This window comes from Monodelphis domestica, chromosome 3, assembly GCF_027887165.1.
Source record: "Monodelphis domestica isolate mMonDom1 chromosome 3, mMonDom1.pri, whole genome shotgun sequence".
Taxonomy (NCBI): domain Eukaryota; kingdom Metazoa; phylum Chordata; class Mammalia; order Didelphimorphia; family Didelphidae; genus Monodelphis; species Monodelphis domestica.
In genome coordinates this window covers 38,571,493-38,592,544 of record NC_077229.1, presented here as the reverse complement: position 1 = coordinate 38,592,544, position 21,052 = coordinate 38,571,493, and the positions used below count along the sequence as shown (strand labels likewise).

At 37.5% G+C, this 21,052-nt stretch overlaps 1 protein-coding gene and 1 pseudogene across 1 annotated transcript; one reads left to right on the top strand and one right to left on the bottom strand.

The window, feature by feature from the left end:
- Positions 1-6,267: 6,267 nt before the first annotated feature.
- On the top strand, positions 6,268-8,583 carry LOC100019167 (glucose-induced degradation protein 8 homolog; annotated as a pseudogene).
- A 2,109-nt stretch (positions 8,584-10,692) lies between these two features.
- On the bottom strand, positions 10,693-11,577 carry LOC100027506 (RNA-binding motif protein, X-linked 2-like). Its single transcript, XM_001377742.3, has one exon. The coding sequence runs from the start codon at positions 11,575-11,577 to the stop codon at positions 10,981-10,983; it is 597 nt and encodes a 198-aa protein (XP_001377779.1). The 3' UTR covers positions 10,693-10,980.
- Positions 11,578-21,052: the final 9,475 nt, after the last annotated feature.

The following is a 21,052-nucleotide window of genomic DNA, read 5'->3' as shown; positions in this document are numbered from 1 at the left end:
AGCTGGGTATCTCAGTGGATTGAGAGCCAGGCCTAGAGACGGGAGGTCCTAGGTTCAAATCCGGCCTCAGCCACTTCCTAGCTGTGTGACCCTGGGCAAGTCACTTGACCCCCATTGCCTAGCCCTTACCACTCTTCTGCCTTGGAGCCAATACACAGTATTGACTCCAAGATGGAAGGTAAGGGTTTAAAAAAAAAAAGAATTTAAATCCCTGACAACCAATAATATATGTATCTATGTGTGTATATATATATATATATATATAATATTCAGGCTCAAACCCTAAATTTTACCCTCAACATGAATCTTAATCCTTTCTAGGCATTGAGAATAGACCCTGTCATACAGTGGATAGCTAATAAATATTTATTGATTTAGCCTAACTCATAGCCTTTCTATCTGCTCAGCTTTCTTATGCCTTACCTTTCTTCATGTACTTTATCTCAAAATATACCATTCTTCACTTTATCTCTTTCATGAATTTTTATGTACTGAGCAAGATATGTCTTATTATACATATGATATACATGGAAAGATACATTACATGGTGACAATTGTACAACCCCATGAGACTACCTACCCTCCCAGGGAGTGGGAGGAAAAGAAGACATCAATTTTTGAACATTACTAATGGGAGAATTTTTTTCTCTTGGAGAACCATATTTATTATAATTTATTGCATATTCATATTTAATCATATATTATGTTATATATAAAAATAAAATTTAAATAAATATAAAATACATTTAAGTAAATATTTTAAATGTTAAACTATTTAAATATTCATAAATATTTTTTTAAATTAAAAAATAAAAGGATATCTAGAACTTTATAGAGTGTCTCATACAATGTGAGTGTTTAGTAAATGGTTGTTGAATTGACATGAATTTAGAAATCTCCATATACTTTATGATCCAGTTCTGCTGAACTGAGGCTAGATGAAAGGGAAGGTAGGTAGTAGAAGTGGGGAGGAGGAGGATACTCAGGGTAAAGGGGCCCATGAGAAATTCAGGAAAATACTGAACTAATGCTAACAGATAACTGAATTTTAGTGGAAGCATCAGTTTGGGCTTTTATCTGCTATAATTAGCCTTAGCTCTTTCCATCTCTGATCATTAAAAGAGTCCTATAGGGCCACAATGATTCCCCCACTGAATTAGCTATTTTAGCTCTGGAGCTCTCCTTTATCCCATGCTATAAGGAGTTCTTCTGAGGGAGTTTCCTTTAACAAGCTGTCTTCTAGGCTAAATGGCTGGGAGGTTTTAAGACCCCACTCAGAACACATACTGACAAAGTTGATCTCCAAATTTTACAGTATAGACACACAGAGACAAAGACATGCAAAGAGAGCTGGAATGTACTTTAGGATAGCATCCCTCCTCTGATAAATTACCTTCTCTTCTCAAAGAAATATTCCAGATTAAATTCCCAAATAAGATATGGAGAGCAAAATTACTTCCAGGTATGCATTCCTTTTCAAATTTAATTTAACTTATTTTTATTTTAGTAAAAAAATTTCTACATAAGTTTTCCAAAATTATATTACCTATATTTTCTTCCTCCTTTTTCCCTTTCCCCTTATGGATCTGACAAGCAATTCAAGCTGAATTATACATGTACTATCAAGCAAAACATATTCCATACTATTCATTTTTGTAAGCAAATAATATTATACAACTAAAACATATACCCAAATAAACAAGTGACAGATTATATGTTTTCATCTGCGTTTCTACTCCAACAGTTTCCCTGGAGGAAGAGAGCATTCTTCTTCATTAGACCTCAGAATTTTCTTAGATCATTATTTTACTATCAGTAGCAAAGTCTCATATTGGACTGTCCCACAATATTTCAGTTACTGCGTATAATTTTCTCCTGGTTCTGCCTATTTCTTTCAATTACTTTGTAATTCATTGCCACCCCCAAAAGAGCAGCTATGAATATGTTTTGTACAAATAGGTCCTTTCTCATTTTTTAATCTCTTTTGGGTTACAGTAGTGTGTTACGGGACCCAAAGGTATTAATTCCTTCAGCACCCTTTGGCCATAATTCCAAATTGCCTTCCAGAATGGTAATATATGAACTTAAAATCACAAAGTTAAACCTTAAACAAAACAATCAGCAAATGCAATAGAATACAGAGATTTTTATAAAACATTGGAGTCTGAAAAGCCTTAAAAATATAACCACCAGTCTCTTTAAAGTTCCTTGTTTTTTTATCCATTTAGATGTCTATTGTCAAAAGTCAGAAGACTGGTAAGGGGTAGTAGGCAATGGGAGTTAAATGACCTGCCCAGGGCCACACTGCCAGGAAGTGTCTGAGGCCAGATTTCAACTAAGAACCTGCCATCCCTAGGCCTGGCTCTCAAGCCACTGAGCCACTGAGTTGCCTCCCCATAGTGAGGAATCTCAAATTTGGCTAAAGAGTTGCAGGGAGCTGAATTTTTTTCCCTGACTCTCAGGTGAATTAAATAAAATTATCAGTACAATCAAAAGATATCCTGTTAAATACCCCATGCTTGTAAGTTCCTGTTTGGAAAAGTCTCTTCCTTCTTTCTTTCTCCCTCCCTATAATCCCCTGCCCCCAGTCCACATGGAGGCTAATTGTAGCCTAAGGAAAAAAAACATCCTCATTTTTTACCAGCTGGTACAAGTGAGTCTTGGGCCTGGGGTGATGAGCGATCTGCTAGGGCGATGAGCCATCTGCTCGGAGGCCAGAGTTGCTGGGTGGGTCGGGACCAGGCCTACAGCAGCAGCTGGAACCTCTTTGTGGGCAAGGGTGCTTGTCTGGAGGGAGTACCTTGTGGGCAAAGCTGTGCCAGGCTCAGAGTGTTGAACATAGATGGTGGGAAAGCAGTTAGAGAAGAAGCACAGAGCACAGAGTGGACAGCCTAATTGCAGCAGCAGAAACACTCCATATTGCCCCCCTCCCAAGATTTTGGCCTCTAGGCACATCTAGCTCTGCAACTCAGCTGGGATTAATCTCATCAAGGCCTCCAGAGAGCAGGGAAGCTAAAGTTCCAACACCCCTCACCCACAGACTATGCTGAGAGATTTGCTCACAAAGCTCCAAGGGTGAAGGCCGATAGAAAATCCCAAACCCACAAAAAATATGAGGAGCAAAAGTGCAGGCAACTGCAGAGAGTAAAGAAGGAGTAAATATGAGCAAACAATAGAAAAAGAAAAAGTAAATTACAATCGACAGTTCCTATACAGGCAATGAACAAAGAGCAAATGGAACAGAAAAGCATGAGGAAACACCAAGCAAAAAATAGAAACCCCAGCAAATTTGATACAGACTTTTGAAGAACTCAAAATACAATTCAAAACACAATTAAGAGAGGCTGAAGACAACTGGGGAAAGAACTTAAAAAGCAAGATAATGCATCTGGAAATAGAAAACAGTGTTTTGAAAGCCAAAATTAATCAGCTTGAAAATAAGGCAAAGGAGATGAAAGGTTAGGCTGTAGCAATTAGAGAAGAAAAAAAATTGAAGGTATTAAAATAGGCAATGAGGTGACCAAGCTATCACTCTTTGCAGATGATATGATGGTCTACTTAAAGAATCCTAGAGAATCAACGAAAAAGCTAGTTGAAATAATCAACAATTTTAGCAAAGTTGAAGATACAAAAAAAAAAAACACACACACAAGTCATCAGCATTTCTATATATCTCCAGCACATCTCAGCAACAAGAATTAGGCAGAAAAATTCCATTTAAAATCACCCTAGACAATATAAAATATTTAGGAATCTATCTGTTGAAACAAATACAGGAACTATATGAACGCAACTAAAAAACACTCTCCACACAATTAAAACAATTGGAAAAACATCCATTGCTCATTGGTAGGATGAGCCAATATAATAAAAATGACAATCCTACCCAAATTAATTTACTTATTTAGTGCCATACCAATTGAACTACCAAAAAACTTTTTTTACTGAATTAGAAAAAAAGGATATCAAAGTTAAATTGGAAGAACAAAGGTTCAAGGATATCCAGGGAAATCATAAAAAAATATAATATGAAGGAAGGAGGCCTTCCAGTCCCAGATCTTAAACTATACTATAAAGCAGTGGTCATCAAAACAATTTGGTACTGGCTAAGAGACAGAAAAAAGGATCAGTAGAATAGAGTTGGGGTAACTGACTTTAGCAAGACAGTCTATGATAAACCCAAAGATCCCAGCTTTGGGGACCAAAATCCACTATTTGATAAAAAACTGATACGAAAATTGGAAGACAGTATGGGAGAGATTAGGTTTGGATCAACAACTCACACCCTACACCAAGATAAACTCAGAATGGGTGAATGACCTGAATATAAAGAAGGAAACTATAAGCAAATTAGGTGAACACAGAATAGTATACTTGTCAGATCTTTGGGAGAGGCAATTTTCAGTTAAAGAAATCAAAACTATTAATAAACACATGAAAAAGTGTTCTAAATCTCTTATAATCAGAGAGATGCAAATCAAAACAACACTGAAGTACCACCTCACACCTAGCAGATTGGCTAACATGACAGCTATGGAAAGTAATGAATGCTGGAGGGGATGCGGCAAAGTCAGGACATTAATGCATTGCTGGTGGAGTTGTGAATTAATCCAACCTTTCTGGAAGGCAAGTGGGAACTATGCTCAAAGGGAGCTAAAGGACTGTCTATCCTTTGACCCAGCCATATCACTGCTGGGTTTGTACCCCAAAGTGATGATAAGGAAAAAGACATGTACAAGAATATTCATAACTGCACTTTTTGTGGTGGCAAAAAATAGGAAAATGAGGAGATGCCCTTCAATTGGGGAATGGCTGAATTATTTGTGGTATATGTTGGTGATGGAATACTATTGTGCTCAAAGGAATAATAAAGTAGAAGAATTCCATGGGAACTGGAATGACCTCCAGGAATTGATGCAGAGCAGGAGGAGCAGAACCAGGAGAACATTATACACAGAGACTGATACACTGTGGTACAATTGAATGTAATGTACTTCTCCATTAGTGGCAATCCTGTTGATATGGAACAATAGGTAACAGAGGAAAAGGTGACAAGAGAGGCACCTGAGGGGTGATGGTTGATAGAGGAGGTGGAGAGGTAATTTTTTCAATATTATAGATTTAGGGTCCTTTCTCTCCTGTGATTTCAAGTCTTTAGTAGGAACAAGATGCTTCTTCTCAGAATTTTCATCCAATTTTACTTTTCCAGAATCCAAAGAGTTTTTAATCTCTGTATTCAGATATGCTGAGCTTATCAGTTCAGAGATTTTTCTGGTTTTAAAATTCTAGATAACTGTTTAGAGTCAAAGCTTTACTCTTTGGGCTCCACTTAGATAGTTTCTTTTTTAGACAAAATTGCAGTTGACTTTTCACTTCCTTTCCATCCACTTTTGTAACAGCTGCTGCAGCTTCCCTCTCCTTCTTCCTTCTGAGTTCAGCTCCCAGACTGGAGTTTAATAGGAGGCTGGTTAATGAGATACTAGAATATTCACTTGGTGAACAGGGTCACTTCTTTTTGTTCTGAGAAGATGAATGTCTAGAATATACAGGGCTTCTTCTAGGTTTCACCAATTTCCTGGGAAGAGGGCTTCAACTTAGAGAGTGCTCATGATGTCTTTGGCTATAGGGACTGGGCAATCTCCCACTGTATGAACCATTTCTCCTCTTATAGCTGGATGAATGCCTCCTGTTGTGTGGACTCACTGATCTCTGCCTTCTACTGTCTGATCTAGGTGAACAGGTCCTGGACTGGTAGTTTGATGGCTTTCTACAAGGTTGGCTAATTGACTTTCTTCTAGAGGACCCACCTGAACTCCTCTGGTAGGAAGCACAGTTACTAGAAGTATGAGACCCTGGAAGACTAACATCACATTTCTGGTATTATAGTGCTCCTAATGTACTGTCATCCTGCTTTGTGGCCTTCCGCCTCCTTCTCCTCAGGCACTTCTGTCGCCACCTCCCTCCCCTTCCCCCTTCCCCGATAATCGGCCGTGCAGAAAGGGCTGTCGCTGAGACCCCTCAGCCAAGGAGCTGAGCAAGGGTGGCCTCCTCTCTGTCTCCTATTCCTCCCGCCCCCAGACTCCTGGAGTCCGACACCATCCTCCGTGGTGGGCGGAGCCAGGGTTCTAGGAAGCTGTTTGTTTTGGTCTCGGGATTGTGGCTGGTCTGGGCCTGGCCCGGCCTCCAAAGTTGCAATTGAAATGGGAGGAAGGAGGAGGAGGAGGAAAGGAAGAAGGAAGGCGGCGAAGAGAAGCGGTGCCGGGTGGGCCTAGCAATCTTATCAGCTGTGCTCAGAGGCTGCTGCTCTGGATGGCCGTGAAGGTAGTGGCGCCTGCTTGTAGGAAGTCTACATGTCGTGGAGGCGCCTCTGGAGCGAAAAAGAGTTCAAAATGAGTTATGCAGAAAAACCCGATGAAATTACTAAAGATGAGTGGATGGAAAAATTCAATAACTTGCATATACAGAGAGCTGATATGAGCCTACTCATTATGAACTATCTTGTTACAGAGGGGTTTAAGGAAGCTGCTGAAAAGTTTCCAGTGGAGTCTGGAATTGAGCCCAGTGTTGATCTAGAAACATTAGATGAGCCAATCAAAATACGAGAGATGATATTGAACGGTCAGATTCAGGAAGCTATTGCACTGATAAATAGCCTACATCCAGCGTTCTTAGACACAAATCGGTATCTTTATTTTCATTTACAGCAACAACATTTGATTGAACTGATTCGGCAGCGTGAAACAGAAGCAGCCTTGAAATTTGCACAAACACAGTTAGCGGAACAAGGAGAAGAAAGTAGAGAGTGCCTGACAGAAATGGAACGCACCTTGGCTTTGCTTGCCTTTGATAATCCTCAAGAATCACTCTTTGGAGATTTGCTTAACATGATGCAACGGCACAAGGGGTGGAGTGAAGTTAGACTATGAAAATCATGAGTCAACACCTAAGTTGGCAAAGTTACTGAAGCTACTACTGTGGGCTCAAAATGAGTTGGACCAGAAAAAAGTAAAATACCCCAAAATGACAGACCTCAGCAAGGGGACAATTGAGGAACCCAAGTAAAATATGTGCAGAAGGACAGCAAGCAACTTTACTATTGCACAGTATTCTTCATTTATATCAGTCTGTGACTGAAAGCTTTTTACTACAGTACAGGACTTGGTTTTTTGTTTTTGTTTTTGTTTTTTGAGCAAATATCTTATTGAAAGGGAGAAATAATCCTTTAAATGCTGGGGAAAAAATGTGGCATTGAAAGGTGCTGTATCTCTTTGAAAGTCTGATTTAGGCTATGCACTGATACATTTTTAAGAATTAGACAAATTGCATTTTGCATTTTAACATCCCAGTGCTTTTCTGATTGGCCACTGAAGGATTTTAGTTTAGTAGCCATTCAAGTGCTGCATTAGTAAAGAGTATCAGTTCAACGGAATGCCTCACACTTAAAATGTTTGTAGAGCACTGATTACTTGCTTTATGTTAAGTTATAGTAGCCAAATAATGCATTTTCTTAACCCCAAAGTTCTGTCAAGTTTTCATCAAGCATTTTCTTCTGGGTACCTTTTTTTTTTTTTAATAGGAAAAAGTGTATAAACTTGTAAATTGTAACTCAAAGACTTTTTTGTGAGGGTGTTGTGTTTGATTCCTCTTTGGTATTGTTTTTGGGTTGTATGGTTTCTTGGGGAGTTTGTGTGAGGGCAGGGGTTGTATGTTTTAATTTTATATATATATATATATATATATTTTATATATATATATCATATATAGAGAGAGATGTTTTATATGGCGAGATACTTGTTCACAATGGATCAATGAACCATCTTTTTTGCAGTCAGTCTTGCTAAAAATAAAGGTTTCTTTTTTATTTCAAGAATGACAAAAATGGCTTCTAAAGAGATCTGTAATCTCTTTAATAACAGCTTTGTCACAATGGGATTTTTGTAGTGACACCAACAGTGTTAACTGCAGCCTTAAAAATAGCCATATCTATTACTTCTGGAATCCTCTTATGGGAACGATGATAGTCCTTGTGCTGGTGGTGAACTTTTTAAACATTTTAAAACATTTTTCTATGAAAGCTTTTTAGGAAATTCATTTGTTCTCTAACTTTCCTAAACTAATGATTAACATCTATGGAACTATTATGCTACAGAGTTCTACAAAGTACCACTCCTATTTGTTCTTTGGTTCAGCTCTAGAATTTTCCATTCCTATTATAGGATCGCAATTTTTTAGGAGTGCACAACATTTTGTGTATGGATAAATACTATATGCATAATACATATACATTAGTTAGCTAATATATTTGTGACATAAATATATGTTTTGAGTGCATTTTTGAGCACTGACTTTCCTAAATTAATGCTAATAATCTACATGAAATTCTGTGCTGCTAAATAATCAAAATGAATCTGATAAAGCAGTGAAGAATAACAATACAGTGCACTAATGTGCATATAATAGATGCTAGTCTAATGTGGATTATAATTTCATGTAGATTACAATGATTTAGCTTCCCTTTGAATATTCAATGTGGAAAAATTTGTGTTGGCATTTAAGACCTAAAGAAAAGTAGTAACTATTAATAGCCACAATGCATTATTTTGAATCCTGTTTGCCTTCTTTTGCCTTTTAATTATTTATTTAATTAATTAATTTTAATAGTAAGTTATATATTATATATAAATTATAAATATTAAATAAAAATATTAATTAATTAATTAATTAATTGATCTGGCTAACTTGTGAAGTTTTATACATGACAAGACTATTTGTAATTAAGTATCTCTGGTATTTGCTGCCATCCACAATGAACTGTTTTGCTATTTTACTTGGGTTGTATTCACATTGCTTCCTACATTCAATTTTTATGGAATAGCTAAATCTGGCAGTATTTCATGTTCAGTTATGTGTCTGTTTTATGTTATGTAATAGCAGGTTGCAAAGTCAAATTGTAATTCTTCCCCAGTGATAGCCAAGTTTATCTTTAGCCTGGCTTTTTTGCAAACTGAACTTTACAATTTTGTTGGTATGAAGAATAGGGATAGTTTCTTTGGACTCTATTTCAGCCATGGTTGTACCACAGTAGAATACATGCTGCAGTCAGGTGAAGTTCATTCATTTCTTGAATTTTCATTCACCTGTTTGATTGCAACAACCACCTGAAAACATTTTCATATTTTTAACATGACATTTCTTTATTATAGAAGATTTTGAACTCAGATAAATTAGGATAGAAAGGCACTTTTAATATCCAAATGAAAATTTTAGGATCAGGAAGAAAAAAATAGGAGTAAAGATAAAGGCTGCATATTCTTTAAGAAAGCACCAAGATAAGTATAGTCTGTAGTCATCTTTTGTTATTAGTGTATATAACATAGTTTGTATAAATAATATGTATAATATATAATCAATTTGAAATATGCTTAAATGGTAGAGACTATGAAAATATATAGTTATTGAAATATACGCAGGAAATATCCTTGACATCAGTACATGAATGGATTTTATCATATGCATGAAATGTCTTTAATAGGTGTTTGTTTATAAACAAATTGTTGGGATTTTGTGGTCCCATTTAATGAGTTATATTAAAAATCCATTGATTTTTAGATATTAGTGAAAATTGGAAACTTGGACTTTTTTCCCTCTTGTCATCTTTTCCATTTTTAAAATACAAAAAAAAATTATATTTTCCCATGATATATTTATTCATGAATTGGAAACAATGTTCTCAATTAATGGTAAAATCATAGTTTACATTAATAGAGTACTTGCTTCTTTATGATCATTTTAGTTTTTTCATAATACAAACAATTTAAATTTGTCATCCAGTAATATTTAAGATAAATATTAGCTTTTCTGAAAGTCCTTTTTTGGATCTCACTGTTCTGATTAGAAAATGTAGCAGTGTTTTTTACAGATATTATTTTGGCTTTTTATGCTTTCTTGTAGAAAGTGCCTTCGAAGTTAAAATTCCTTAATGTTCTTTCCTAGTTGCTTGCTTTATACCTGATGATCCTATAGTTACTGGAAGAGTAGTAAGCTTTATTCTTCCTTTCCCCAATTTAGAATCCTTTCAATCTAGATTAGTAAAACATTGCATTTGATTGATATGGTTTCCAGTTTTAAAAGTATAAAAGAAAAGCTAAACTTCAAAAATAGTCTCACCAGATTAGTCTGTCCCCACTTTTAAACTTAGGACATACTGCTGAAGAATGGTTGTAGGTGGAGAACCTAGGAATGAGATTTCATTTTAAACCTTTGAAAGGCAAACTTCTTTTATATTCCTTATTTTCTTTGAGAATTTATGATCTTTGACTCCGTTAATACAAAGCAGTACCTGAAAGTCTTTAGGTTTATGGTAGCTTTATTTTCCTATGACATCTATAAGCTGTTCATTACAGGAAGCAGAGGGAACCATTTGCTTTTATTAAAATTCTATGTTAATTATATTTTTGCAAATAGGTTAAGGTACCCCTGCTGCGTTGTTCTTGAGTCCTAGTACAAACAAGACTAAATTAAAAAGAGAAAAGAGAATTGGATTATCTGCTGGGCTTTTTATTTATCTTTAAAACAGTTGAGCTTAGTAACAGCCAATGGGGCTTGAACATTTAGATGAATCTCAATATAGCAAGTAGTTTTAGTTTTAGCAATGATTAAATCTTGATATATCAAGTCCAAAATCAGTTGTTGCTTTGTTGAAATATTTATTTGGATGGCTAAATACCCCATGTGGATTAATGTCATTGACATAACTGCTGTAATTAATGTTTTAGAAGTATACATTGTTAAATTAATAATGCATAAACCGTATAAATTTTATATTCTGTATAAGAAAAAAAAAGACTTTCATCCTGCTGAGAGCTGTCAGACCATCTTCTGGAAGGGCTCCTGGATCTGTGTTTTGGGATTTTACTGATTTGTAGCTTTTGGATAGGTCTCTTTTTCGCTGATGTTTAGAATGATCATTGTGCCCAGACTTTAACTCTTGGTTTTTTTTCCAGGTTTCTCCTTATGGAATTTGGCTGACCTGGTTTCCCTGTTACTGCAACTCCTTTCATATTCATCATTCTCCTTCATTTTTTCCTCTTTTTTGGCCTTTTTATGCTTCCTCAAAGGCCTCTCATCTTCAGAGGATTCAGGAAAAGCAGGGGATGGAGTTTTAACCCCACAGCCCTTTTCTTGAATGCTTCTGACCACATCACCCACATGCCTGGAATCCTGAGGGGGCCTATAATTAGCCACATGGTCCACTCGGATAGTTCTTCCTCTTATCTTTATCCCATTAAAATTGTCCACAGCCAAAATAGTGCTTCTCTGATCCTCATAGCAAAGAAAACAGAAGCCTTTGGATTTTCTAGTCTTCTTATCTCGTACAAGGTTGATGTTAACAATTTCCCCATATTGTGAAAACACACAGATGATGTCCCCTTCAGTCAATTCATATGGGAGCCCTCCAACAAAGACCCAGGCACTATCTTTGTACTCAGCATGCCAGGATACCTTCTCCGCAACTCCAAGCTCCACTTCCCGTTCATTTAGCTCACTGATGAGCTTCACCTTGGTCAAGGAATTCATCTTGATGTACTATCTACTGTGGGAAGGGATACAAATTGCCAAAGGCTATGAAAACCCTCAATCAAAGGGCCAAGAGTTTAACTGAAAAAGAGATGTGAGTTTGGAGAAACTGAGAGACTGACTTCCCCAAATTAGGCAGTAGAATGGAATTCTGACTGAACACGAAGGACTTCTGTGTTGGTACCTATTTCCCAAGGTTGAAAACAGTGGCTGGCTAGGTAGGAGACTTCAAATCCCACCTCTACCTCCAGATATGGCAATCCCAAATAAAGAGGACTACCAAAGTAGCAATAAGAAGAGTTTTTGTTCAGGGGAGAACTGCAGTCCCAGGTCACCTTGAAAGGTGGGAGTTCAGGATTGTCCACTCTGAGGTAGGAGCTGGTTTAAATATTCTACAACAGTGAGGTGTGAATAGGAGGGAGTGGCAATGGGGAGGAGTGGCTAACATCTGATGAGATCACAGGTTCAAAGGGTGTTAACTTTCTAGAGATAACCCAAGTCCAGTCCCTACCTTTAGGTCAAAGAGGTCCAGATTGTTCCTTCTAATAATTGCACTTAACAATCTGATGCCTAAGTTCACCACTCAGGCCTATTTCTCAAACCAATGACCTCAAACTGTTAGCAGTGTTATAAGACCTTACCATCCTCTGTATTATGAAAATAAAATTTGAACAGATTAGTTTTTAAGAATTAAATCTCTAACTCAAGAAAATCAAAGAAAAAGTCACTTTAAAAAAGGAAATAACTCAACATATTGCTGGTGGCTTTATTTATTGATTGATTTAAACCCTTACCTCCTGTCTTGAAGTCTAAACTTTGTATTGGTTCCAAGGCAGAAGAGTGATAAGGGCTAGGCAATGGGGGTTAAGTAACTTACCCAGGGTCACATAGGTGGGAAGTGTCTGAGGGCAGATTTGAACCTAGGACCTCTCTAGGCCTGACTCTCAATCCACTGAGCTATCCAGCTACCCAGCTATCCTCCATCCCCCACCCCAATTGTGGCTTTAACACAGTTGAACACATTTAGTTGGAACTTTGATTCCTTATCATAAGCTGATATATTATGGGAGCTGATTTATAACATTTCCCTCTTTAGTTAGGTGCAAAGCTAGCTTTTCAACTTGTGAATCTCAAAATTCCAGTTTAGGCATTCCAAGATCTTATCACCAGCAGAAATGAATTCACACCTGTTTTCATTAGGTCAAATCTAAGGAGGCTGAACTGGGCACCATAAGCCACTACTGTTAAACAAAAATTCTCCCTCTAAGAATCTAGGTGGTAGGCTGATTTTTGGTTCAGGTAGATGTGAACCTTAAAAATTCTCAGACCCTACTTCATAAGGTTAAGGTTAAGACCATTCCCCATTTTAAACAATGAAGGAACTTAGATCAGGAATGTGAAGACCTCTATTCCACCCCTACTTAAGCCTGCTTTAGGGGAAGGAACTCATTGCGGAACAATGAAAGATACTTAAACCCATACTTATAGTAAGACAAAAGTTCTTAAGCTGTGCCTATTCTTATATCTAATACAAATGGGTGCTAAGTACCTATAAAGGTCAGACAACATGTGAATTTACAAGGATCAAAGAGGTGAGAAACTTACTCAGAGGTTTCCTGGTGTGAACTTAATAAAAAATTTAAGCCTTTTTAGGTGTGAACTAAGAATGGTCTGTCCTTTGGAAAATGTCTACTGTGATTGGTAGATGGGAGAACTTAGGGGAGGAGACATAGGAGAAAATTCCCTTTATAAGGAGAGGAAAAGCTGAGTCTCAACACAGTCAGAAGAATCTCTCTATGGAGAAGGATGGGTGGCTGAACTGGTTTCTATATTCTTGCTTGGACAGATCTTGTGGTGAGTGATTAAAGACTGACTGATCTCTCTCTTAAGACTCAGGTCTAGACCTTTCGGCTAAGGCCCTTCATACTTATTCCTTTCTTATTCTCTCTCACTTTCTTTAATTCCTCATTTGTATTAATTAAAATCTCTATAAAACCCAGCTGACTTTCATATATTTAATAATTTGGGAATTTTTCCCTGGTGACCACTTTATTATATTTGATTTAAAAACAAGACACTGTCTTGAAAACATATCATTGCGGTCACAATTTACTCATCCACTCTTTTATCTACCACAATTTATGGCCACAACTATTTTAACTCTTATATAGAAAAGCTTTAAGGAATTTGTTCTGATGATGATTTTGTGTAGACCTACTTGAAATCTTTTAGAGTTCTCATAGAGCATAGAGTTAATAAGTATTTTTACTTATTTTTGCACAGTAAAAAGGGAAAGGGCTGTATATAATAGTCACATCTAAAATAGAATGGAGCATTTAAGATCATCCAGGCTTTGCTCTCTATCCATTGAGCCACCTGGCTGCCCCTAAAAAAGAGCTTCTTAAAAATGCCCCTGATAGGTTAAATAAACACAATACTGGGTGCTGATCTAACCTTGTGCACAATTTATTAAGGAGTCAAAACTTGAGAACATTTTTAGGATATTAGGGATATATATTGAATCTCACACTTTATAATTGCTATTTCTCAACTAAAATTAAATCACTGTCCTGTAACCTGAGCATTGGGCTAGATCTCCAAGACTTAAAATATTGACACTCTGCTCAGCTGTTAGACTACTACTGGAATTAAAAAACTCAGTACTAGATCTCAAACCTAATTACTTCAAACTAGTGAATCTCAAAGCAGGGTTGATAACATCTCGCTAGCTTCCATATGTCTAAAGAATTCTTTCAAAACACATTAACATCAGTCTTCAACAAGTCAACCAAAACTCCTGAGAACCAAAGAAGAGGTCATTTTTCTAAAAATAGTTCCAATACAATTGATGATCACACATTCATGTTAGGCACTATTTTCACATAATGAACATGTTTCCTCATCCATATATTTTTCATAATACTTTGCCTTATGCCAAATGGTAAAATGCCCCCATCCACAATTGTCTCTCTTAAAAAGTAAACAAAATTAAGTCAATTATATATGATGTTATTTCCCAAATAATATTGATGCTGGAACACTAAAATTAGGGTCTCATTCAAGGAATTTGGCAGCTTGAGCCTACTCCCCTTGGAGGGAACAAGCTTTATTAGAAGCTAGTAGAGCAATGGTATAAAGATAGTGAGTGGGGAGGGAAAGAAGCTCTTTTCCAGGAGTAGCTTGGTGGTTCTGTGGATAGAGAGCCAGGCCTGGAAAAGTGAGGTCCTGGGTTCAAACCTGGCCTCATAAATTGCTCATCCCTTACTGCTGTCTCAAGCAAATTTCTCTATCCAACATCATCTCTTTAGTGTCATCTCTCAGTGATCTGGAGGTAAAATACCACTGAGTAAATTCAGGTATAGACAAGCACTCGGACAAAGGAAGTTAAGGAGCCAACAAGAGGGGAAACTGATCCCACAGACATTGCCCCCCTGGGTGGCCCAGGCAAATTAAGAAATGATGATTGGTTCCTGAGATGTGACATATGAGAACTAGAGGATTGAGAAAAGAGCTTATAAGGGGAGACCCAGCAGGAAGTAAACATCTTTGGCATGAGTGTGGATTGCAGAATGGACCTTTGTCAGAGTTTTAGCTAGAGGCCCAAATGGTGTTAGCAGATTAGAAAGCTAAGGACCTCTCTACCTATCTCCTACCTTTCCCTCTCTCTACTACTATCACTACTACTTCGATTTAATTAAGTTATTAAGCTGCTACCAACCTCATAAATGTAGTTATTACAGTTGGGTGACCACAAAATGGGATAAGGACTCTCATTTTCCTCACTTTTTTCACTTTTTACTCTCTGAACTACTCTTAAATCAATTTGTTATAAACTAAATCATCATATTAGTCAAAAAACACCAAGAAGCTGACCAGAGCCAAGCCACAGCTGAGAGAGGCCAGAGCTCTGAACCAAAAGGCTTTGTGAGAAGGGATTGAGTATTGGGGAAGGGTAGTAAGCTTAGTTTTAGTCTTTTTTTCCCCAAAGCAGAGCCAGGTTTTGGAAGCTAACAAGCTCTGATTGCCAGGCAGTGACCACATAGAACTCCTGACCCAAAGCAGGTACAACCCAAATCTCAGCAGTCTCTTGCCTTTTAAAGGATATTATCTTGCTCCTGGGAGTCAATTTTTTTAGTCACCAAGGCTCCTTCTGAGCCTCCATGTGCCTCCAGCATTAGCTTAGGTAGAGGGGGTGGAACACTGAGAAGAACAGGAACAAGATCCCTAAAGCTGCCTCACTACCTTAGGGGTTCCAGGGCCCTGACACCTTAATTTCTACTCCCCTGTATAAAAATTAAAATATGTAATAATTAAAACATTATGGCAAATATGTATTATCATTGTAAAATTAGCCATCAATAATTTCAAATATTATAAGAGATTTATTAATTATCATTAGAAGCAAAGGAATAAAAAAGGTAACAAAATAAAACTATGTGCCCATGACTAATCTACCTGTTCAATAGCCCCGAACTCCACCACAGTCACCAATAGGAAGCAAAGAATGAGACCAGGAACCTCACCCAATATATCTCCCTGTTTATGTCACCAGGTAATTCAGAGAATGCAGTTCTTAGGTTACCATATTCCCCCTGAGATCTGGTGGAAGACTGGTCTCTCCAATGGATCTTGTAAACAAAGCCAATTTTTAAATTACAATAAATTGGGAATAACAGGGTAAAAGAACAAATACAATGATTTCTATGAACATTGACAAAAGGCCAATGAGGGGGCAGCCCCCTTGGACATAAGAGTATACATACAAAGCAAATGCATTCAACCCCACACAGTTCAAATCACCACATCCCAAAATTCACTCTGGATCTTCTAGTGCAGTGTGTGGTCTGTCCAGGCATCTTCATGGCACCTTCTCTAAACAGTTCACTTTCTGGATTTGAAGAGGTAGAATATTTCTTATCTTGAAATTTCTCTCAAAAATAATGTAAATTCTGCATTTAAGAATAATAATACACCTGACCCTGTGAAGCACCTCTGGGTCTGTAGGGACGAAATCCTATCAGGAGACCCTAGCTGCAGACTGAGCTATCCAAGTTCTTTTTCATCCCCAGGCCAGTTTTTCTCTGCCTTTTGCCCTTCAAGGCAGGCTCACTGAAGTGGCTCCTTAATAAGCCTCTCCCCAGTAAAGCCCCAGGGCCCAGACACCTCTCAGAGACTGCCCAGCCATCATCAGATGAAATTCCATAATTCCTACTGTACCAAAAATCAGTCCACCAAATACATTCCTAGAGGGAGAAATGTTTAACAGTGGTGGTTTAGAGTGCTTAATCCAGCCTCCTTTGATTAAATCAAATGCAAAGAGGTGTGAATTCACTTCTGCTGGTGATAAGATCTTGTTCTGCCTAAACCTGAGCTTTGAGATTCACAAGTTGAAGAGCTAGATTTACACCTAACTAGAGTGGGAAAGTTTCTAAATCAGCTCCCATTATAGACCAGCTTGTGATAAGGAAGCAAGTTCCATCTACATTTTTTTCAGCTGTTTTAAAGCCACCTGTGATAGGATAAATGATTTCTTATGTAAAAGTGATCTCTTCTTTGATCCTCTTGAGTTATAGATTTAATTCTTAAAGACTGAGATCAATTTTTTTTTAAAGAAAAACTCTTTAGAAATATTGAGGATAGTAACATCTTAACAACTTTGCCAACACTTTTAAGTCATTAGATTTGAGAACTGGGTTTGAGTGCTGAACTTATCCCCTTCTGATAATAATAATTTTGATAACATTTTGCTGCTTACCTTGACCTCCCTCACCTCACGGTTGGAACAGATCTTGGGATATCTCTGGAAAGTTATCACTCCTAGAACCTGAGAACTCAGCAGACATTCACTACTCTTTCCCATTGCCACACCCTCCTAATCACATCTCTCTGTTGTAGAGTATTTTAAAACAGCTCCTTCCACCTCAGAGTGGACATTCCTATATTTGCACATTCTGTGGTGGCCTGGAACGTCATTATCCCGATCAAAGACCCTTGTTATTGCCTCATCAGTAGTCCTCTTTATTTGGGCTTGCCATATCTGGTGGCAGTGGTGGGATCTGAAGACCCCTACCTGAATAGGTAATTTTCAAAGTTGGGCACTAAGTACCAGCATAGGACCCCTTTCTGTCCAATCACGATTTCAATATATCCTGTAACAGGAAATTCTTGGTTCTCTTTGTTCTTTGAGTTCACACTTGTGAAAATGGAATCCTTTATTCTCTTTGTCTAGGTAGTGTTAACACTAAATTTGAATCAACAAAAGCTTGAACTAGGTGGAAGAGCTTATAAACCACTTAGCGAATTCACACCCTACCCTAGTGCTAGGTGAGAAGCCATCAAGATACTTGGAGAGCTCCACCCTTTTTTCTAACTCAAACAATATGAAACTTCACACAGTTAACATTCTCAGAAACTCCCTCAGTAACTTCTAAGAGTTCACACCCTCAGCAACTATGAGTATTCACACACCCCCAGAAGGTGAAAACTAGTTGCCAAAAATACTGCCCTCTGGGCAGTGCTAGATAATTTGGAAGCTGTGATTGGCCCCTGTCAAGAGGGGAGGAGACAGGAGAACACCATAAAAGCCACAAAATACTTAAGTCAATCTAGTGAAGAGTGTCTCCTGGAGATAGTCTCTGAGGGAACTTCATTGGAGAGTGCATCCTGACTTCAACTTAGACTCTGACTCCTGGACTACTTTGTTGGGTGAGTGAAAAGGCAGACTCCCTTCCTAGTTTCCCAAGAGACTGGCTTCCATCTTATAGGAGGCCACTTGGTTACTCATTACCAGCACTCCTGGCTGAGGAGTAGTATAGGCATTTTCTCTAACCTCTTTCACATTTCTCTACTTTATTGTTTCCCCTCTATTTTGGTAAATATACTTTTGACTTGAGCCACATTATGTCATATACTTTAAGTCCAACCATTGATAAATGGGCAAAGGATATGAAAGGCAGTTTTCTGATAAAGAAATCAAAGCTATCAATAATCATATAAAATGTTCTAAATCTCTTTTTTATTAGAGAAATGCAAATTAAAACAACTCTGAGGGTGGGGCAGCTGGGTAGCTCAGTGGATTGAGAGCCAGTCCTAGAGATGGGAGGTCCTAGGTTCAAATCTGGCCTCAGACACGTCCCAGCTGTGTGACCCTGGGCAAGTCACTTGATCCCCATTGCCTAGCCCTTACCACTCTTCTGCCTTGGAGCCAATACACAGTATTGACTCCAAGATGGAAGGTGAGGGTTTAAAAAAAAAAACCAACTCTGAGGTGTCACCTTACACCTAGAAAATTGACCAATATGACAGTAAAAAAAAAATATATATATATACATATATATATATGAAACAATTTTTGGAATAGTAATGCTTTGCTGATGGAGTTGTGAATTGATTCAACTATTCTGGAGGGCAATTTGGAATTATACCCAAAGGACTTTAAAAGAAAGCATACCTTCTGTTCTACCAATATTGCTACTGGGTCTGTATCCCAAAGAGATAAAGACATGGGAAAGGACCTGTTTGTACAAAAATATTCATAGTAGCACTTTTTGTGGTTATAAAGAATTGGAAACTAAAGAGATGTCCCTCAATTGGGGAATTGCTGAACAAAGTATGGTGTATGATGGTGATGGAGTACTATTGTACTATAAAAATTGATGAATTGATGGATTTCTATAAGAACTGGAAAGACCTACATGAATTGATGCAGAGTGAAATAAGCAGAACCAGCACAATGTTATACACAGTAATTACAAAATTGTGGGACACTCAAATGTGATAGACTTTGCTAACAATAGTACAATGATCTAGAACAATTCTGAGGGACTTATTAAAACCAATACTATCCACCTCCAGAGAAAGCTCTGTCAGAGTATAAATGCAGATAAAAACATGTGATTTATCACTTATTTATTTGGGAATATGATTTGGGGTTTTGTTTTGTTTTTATAAAATTATTCACTTACAAAAAGGAATACTATGGACCACTGTTTTGGGTGATAATAAATGTATAACACAGATTGAATTCCTTGTCAGCTCTAGGAGGGGGAATGAAGACAAAAGGGAGATAATATGAATAATATAACTTCAGAAAGCTTATGTGGAAATGTGTTATTAAAATAAAAATTAAATAAAACATAAAAATGAATTTAATACACACGGGCCTTCTTTTTGAAATGCTAACTATAAATGGGCCTTAGGTAAAATTTGAATAATATTTAGGAATATAGATATTGATGTAATTGAATTTATTCTGGTCTTATTTTAAGTGAAATGTATCTCTTCTAGTAAGATGGTCTAAATAAGTCAGAATTTGAAGTGTGCTATTTGACAGTAAGACAGAGTTAAAGAATAATATAGGCAAAATTGTTTTCTAGGCAATCCTGAAAGAAAACTTTTGATATTAATTATCTAAAAATGAATGTTTTTCCAACTGTCCAGGAGGAGGAATAAGAAACAATTGAAGCCCTTCAATCACCCTTCCTGAAAAACAACAGAAGAACAAAAACACCTCAAAGCAAATTCTGGAGCAGCAAAACCAACTGATGAAGTGGGGAAGCAGTGCTTTGGCCCAGAACAACCTGGAGAGAGAGCAAGAAGGACCCATCTCACTTGAGCACTAAAAAGGTGAGCTGAACCAACCTGAGTGGAATTTTGATAGGATAGAGATCAAACAGCAGGGAAAAGAACACTACCTGCTCAATACAACCTCTGAAAGATAAGAACAGAAACAAACCCAATATAAAACAGGAAGCAGAGGAAGGAAAGTGGCCCTGCTTGGTCCAGCCAAAAGAGGCTGGGCACCAACAAACAAGGGTAGCAGTGGGAGGAACTCAGCCTTGGCAGTATTGAGGGAGAACTCACCTTGCTTCAGCTGAACTGAACATCTGCAAGCCTCTCCAAAACAGACCATCCAAGTCTTCTCTGCTGAGTATGGGACGAAGACAGCTGATCTGACCCTAGGCATATTACAAGCTTGGGACAGTACTCCCTCCAAACAAAGAACTGAGCTAAGCTTCAACATAAAGAGAAAATCAAGGGAGAAAATAATCCATAATAAACAAAAGACAGGGGAAAAAGCTCAAGCTAGAAAATTGTTGCAACAAGAGAAATAACCAAGGTGAGAGCTCAATGGAGGACAGAAATACAAAAATGAAAAAAAGTGTGAAACCTCAAAGGAAAATGTAAAAGTATGTACGACCTGAAAGGAACTCTTGGAAGAGACCCCAAAAAAGATGGAACAAAAAAGATATTTAAAAGAAAAATTAGAAAAGAATATGACAGAAAACCCCCAAAATTTAGAACAAAAACTTACTGATTGTTCAGGTACTAATGGGAGTGAGCAGCTCCATAAACATTTCCACCACCACCAAAGGCTATTGAAAACTCAGCAGATAGAAAAGGAAAAGACGTTAGGAAAAAAGGAAGTCTCCAGTAAGTCAGTTTCTGGGAAGGACCAAGTATTGGGGACTTCAAA

Coding starts and splice junctions, on each gene's coding strand:
- LOC100027506 (XM_001377742.3), bottom strand. CDS start 11,577: ATGAATTCCTTGACCAAGGTGAAGCTCATCAGTGAGCTAAATGAACGG.